We start from the raw sequence: 2,588 nt of genomic DNA, 5'->3' as shown, positions 1-2,588 counted from the left end.
TCCAGGAGGCGGAGCTTGCAGTGAACTGAGACCCGGCCACTGCACTCCAGCCTGGGCGACAGAGCAAGACTCCATCTCAAAAAAAAAAAAGAAAAAGACTCTGTGATTGTAGAACTTGCCCAAAACAAAATACTGCAATGGTATTCTGATAAAGAATTTATTTTCGACCGGGCACGGTGGCTCACGCCTGTAATCCCACCACTTTGGGAGGCCAAAACGGGGCAGATCATGAGGTCAGGAGTTCGAGATCCGCCTGGCCAACATTGTGAAACCCTGTCTCTACTAAAAATACAAAAATTAGCCAGGCAGAGTGGTGCACGCCTATAATCCCAGCTGCTCAGAAGGCTGAGGCAGGAGAGTCACTTGAACCTGGGAGGCGGAGGTTGCTGTGAGCCAAGATTGTGCCATTGCTCTCCACCCTGGGTGACAAGGGCGAGACTCCGTCTCAAAAAAAAAAAAAATTATTTTCACAGCACCTAATTTAGTGCTGTGTATACAGCAGACACTTAGTAAGCATAAATAACTGCTCACCAGCATAATTCTTAGGGTGATGGAAGGTAGAGTTCACCCACTGAATTCTGTTCTTCATAGTCAGTGTGGCATTTGAGAGAACAGACAGTACAGCTGGGTGATGTTTTCCAGGCCTGTCTAAATTAATCACCAACACTAGACAGGTACTCAAATGTGTGAAAGTAGCTTGGATAATAAGTGTTAATTAAGAACCAAAATTTAACTGATTTTTTTGTACATTTGAGACCCTATTAAGTATCTGATACATAATAGCTTGCCAACGAAGGAAAATGATAGGAAATTTAACTTATATCTAAAATGCAGAGTAAAATATGCCATTTATTGTGTATTTGGTTTTTCTTGAATGATTTTAAGATCATTATGTACAGCAAGAAATAAACACATGTTTTGAAGGGAAGCTAAACGTCAGTGTATGCTGTTTTTCTTTGGTTCTTTGTGGGTCCTTTCCCGCCATTGAAAACACAATGTGGTTGGTTACAAAAGATTTTGTTTGCTTCCTATTTTGTATGTTTTATTTTCTACTTCTTTTTTTTTCAGCCAGGAAGAATAAGGGCTGTAGGAATTGTAGGTATTGAAAGGAAACTGGAAGAAAAAAGAAAAGAAACTGACAAAAACATTTCTGAGGTAACTGTTAAATTCTAGCTCTGCATCTATTCCAGCCATTTGTGTCTATTCTTTTAGATACAGCTGTGACTAATTCCCTTCTGTAATTTAGAATATATTTCATTTGCCTGAAGCTACATAGTCTCCTATTCTCTTTAACAGGTCTACCTCGGGCTGGCAAAATCTAACTAAAGCCTCTTTCTAAAAGGAATAAAAAAGAAATGCAAATTTGTTTGCTGTTAGAAAATATCATAGAATGTTGTGTGTAGATTTTAAAGTCTAGATGGAATTGATTGAAGGATACTCCTAATGAGTTCAGGGTTCTCTGTATAATTATTTTGGAAGTTGAAGTAACTTAGTTGAGAGAAAAACGCTATTCTGTGGCCACTGTCTGTGACCAGATACCACACCATTTTATGTTGATGACCACCCAGGCATCAGACCAGACATCACTAAGAATGGCTCAAAGCAGCCCATCACTTCTACTAGGAGACAGCCCTGAGCATGTACTTTCCAGTGTTTTGAGGCTTCATCATATATGAGGAAATTCAAGAGAACGGGAAAGAACTCTAGCTAAAAAGACCAGTTATGCGTTAGATTCTGTAATTAGTTAATACAGCTAAACGTATCATTGATTTTTCCATGTTTATATAAAAGTGGTCTTGGTTTTTTATTAAATGATGCTTTAAAGTAAATCTTTGGTTTTTATAGTAATTCATAATTAAATTCCATTGATGGTTGCTGTTCAGAGAATTTCAAAGATTTATGTCAATCGAGTAAAGTCTAAAACTGCAAATAGTTATTTAAATACTTATTTTGGGCTCACTGGGAACCAAGGGCATTTGACCTGTTAAGTGCTCATAGTAGGTTTTTCTGGATGTGTGTGTATCTGTGGTGAAGTTGTGTATTTTCCTCAACCCTGTATTTTCCCCAGATTGGCAGCTGGATCCAGAATCTCTGTCACACTCATGTTCTGTCCCTTTGGCAAAACTAGAGGTGATACTGTGTTCTTTTGTCGGAGGCACATCTTATCTCTGTCATGTTAGCAGCTGTTAATATTCAGTGCCTAGATCTATTAGTTCATTGGTTGTGGTAAATAGTGATAATTCTGTCTTTATTTTTCATTTATTAGTTGGAATACTTTTTAAAGAAATGCTTCCCTTATCTACTATTTGGTTGTCCAGTTCATATAGGAAAGGCTGGATAATTGCATTTTCCTTTATCATCAGGGTAATAAGTTGTTTCCTTATTATCTTTTGACGATGACTAATTAGGTTTGTTTGTTTTTTTTTTTTGTGTGAGACAGAGTCTTGCTGTGTCATCTAGGCTGGAGTGCAATGGCTCGATCTCAGCTCACTGCAGGCTCCGCCTCCTGGGTTCACACCATTCTCCTGCCTCAGCCTCCCAAGTAGCTGGGACTACAGGTGCCTGCCACCATGCCTGGCTAATTTTTT

At 38.7% G+C, this 2,588-nt stretch overlaps 1 protein-coding gene across 1 annotated transcript in view; it reads left to right on the top strand.

Annotated features, from left to right (window-relative positions):
- The window catches only part of VPS36 (vacuolar protein sorting 36 homolog (S. cerevisiae)), a 37,328-nt gene that overhangs the window by 14,579 nt on the left and 20,161 nt on the right, over positions 1-2,588 (top strand). The window contains exon 7 of the mRNA XM_011927439.1: positions 1,069-1,155. Within this exon, the coding sequence (XP_011782829.1) occupies positions 1,069-1,155 (87 nt within the window). The remainder of the gene's footprint in view (positions 1-1,068; positions 1,156-2,588) is intronic.

The sequence above is a fragment of the Colobus angolensis genome, unplaced genomic scaffold, assembly GCF_000951035.1.
Source record: "Colobus angolensis palliatus isolate OR3802 unplaced genomic scaffold, Cang.pa_1.0 Scaffold712, whole genome shotgun sequence".
NCBI lineage: Eukaryota > Metazoa > Chordata > Mammalia > Primates > Cercopithecidae > Colobus > Colobus angolensis.
The sequence above is the reverse complement of the archived record's forward strand: the minus strand, read 5'-3'. Positions and strand labels throughout refer to the sequence as shown.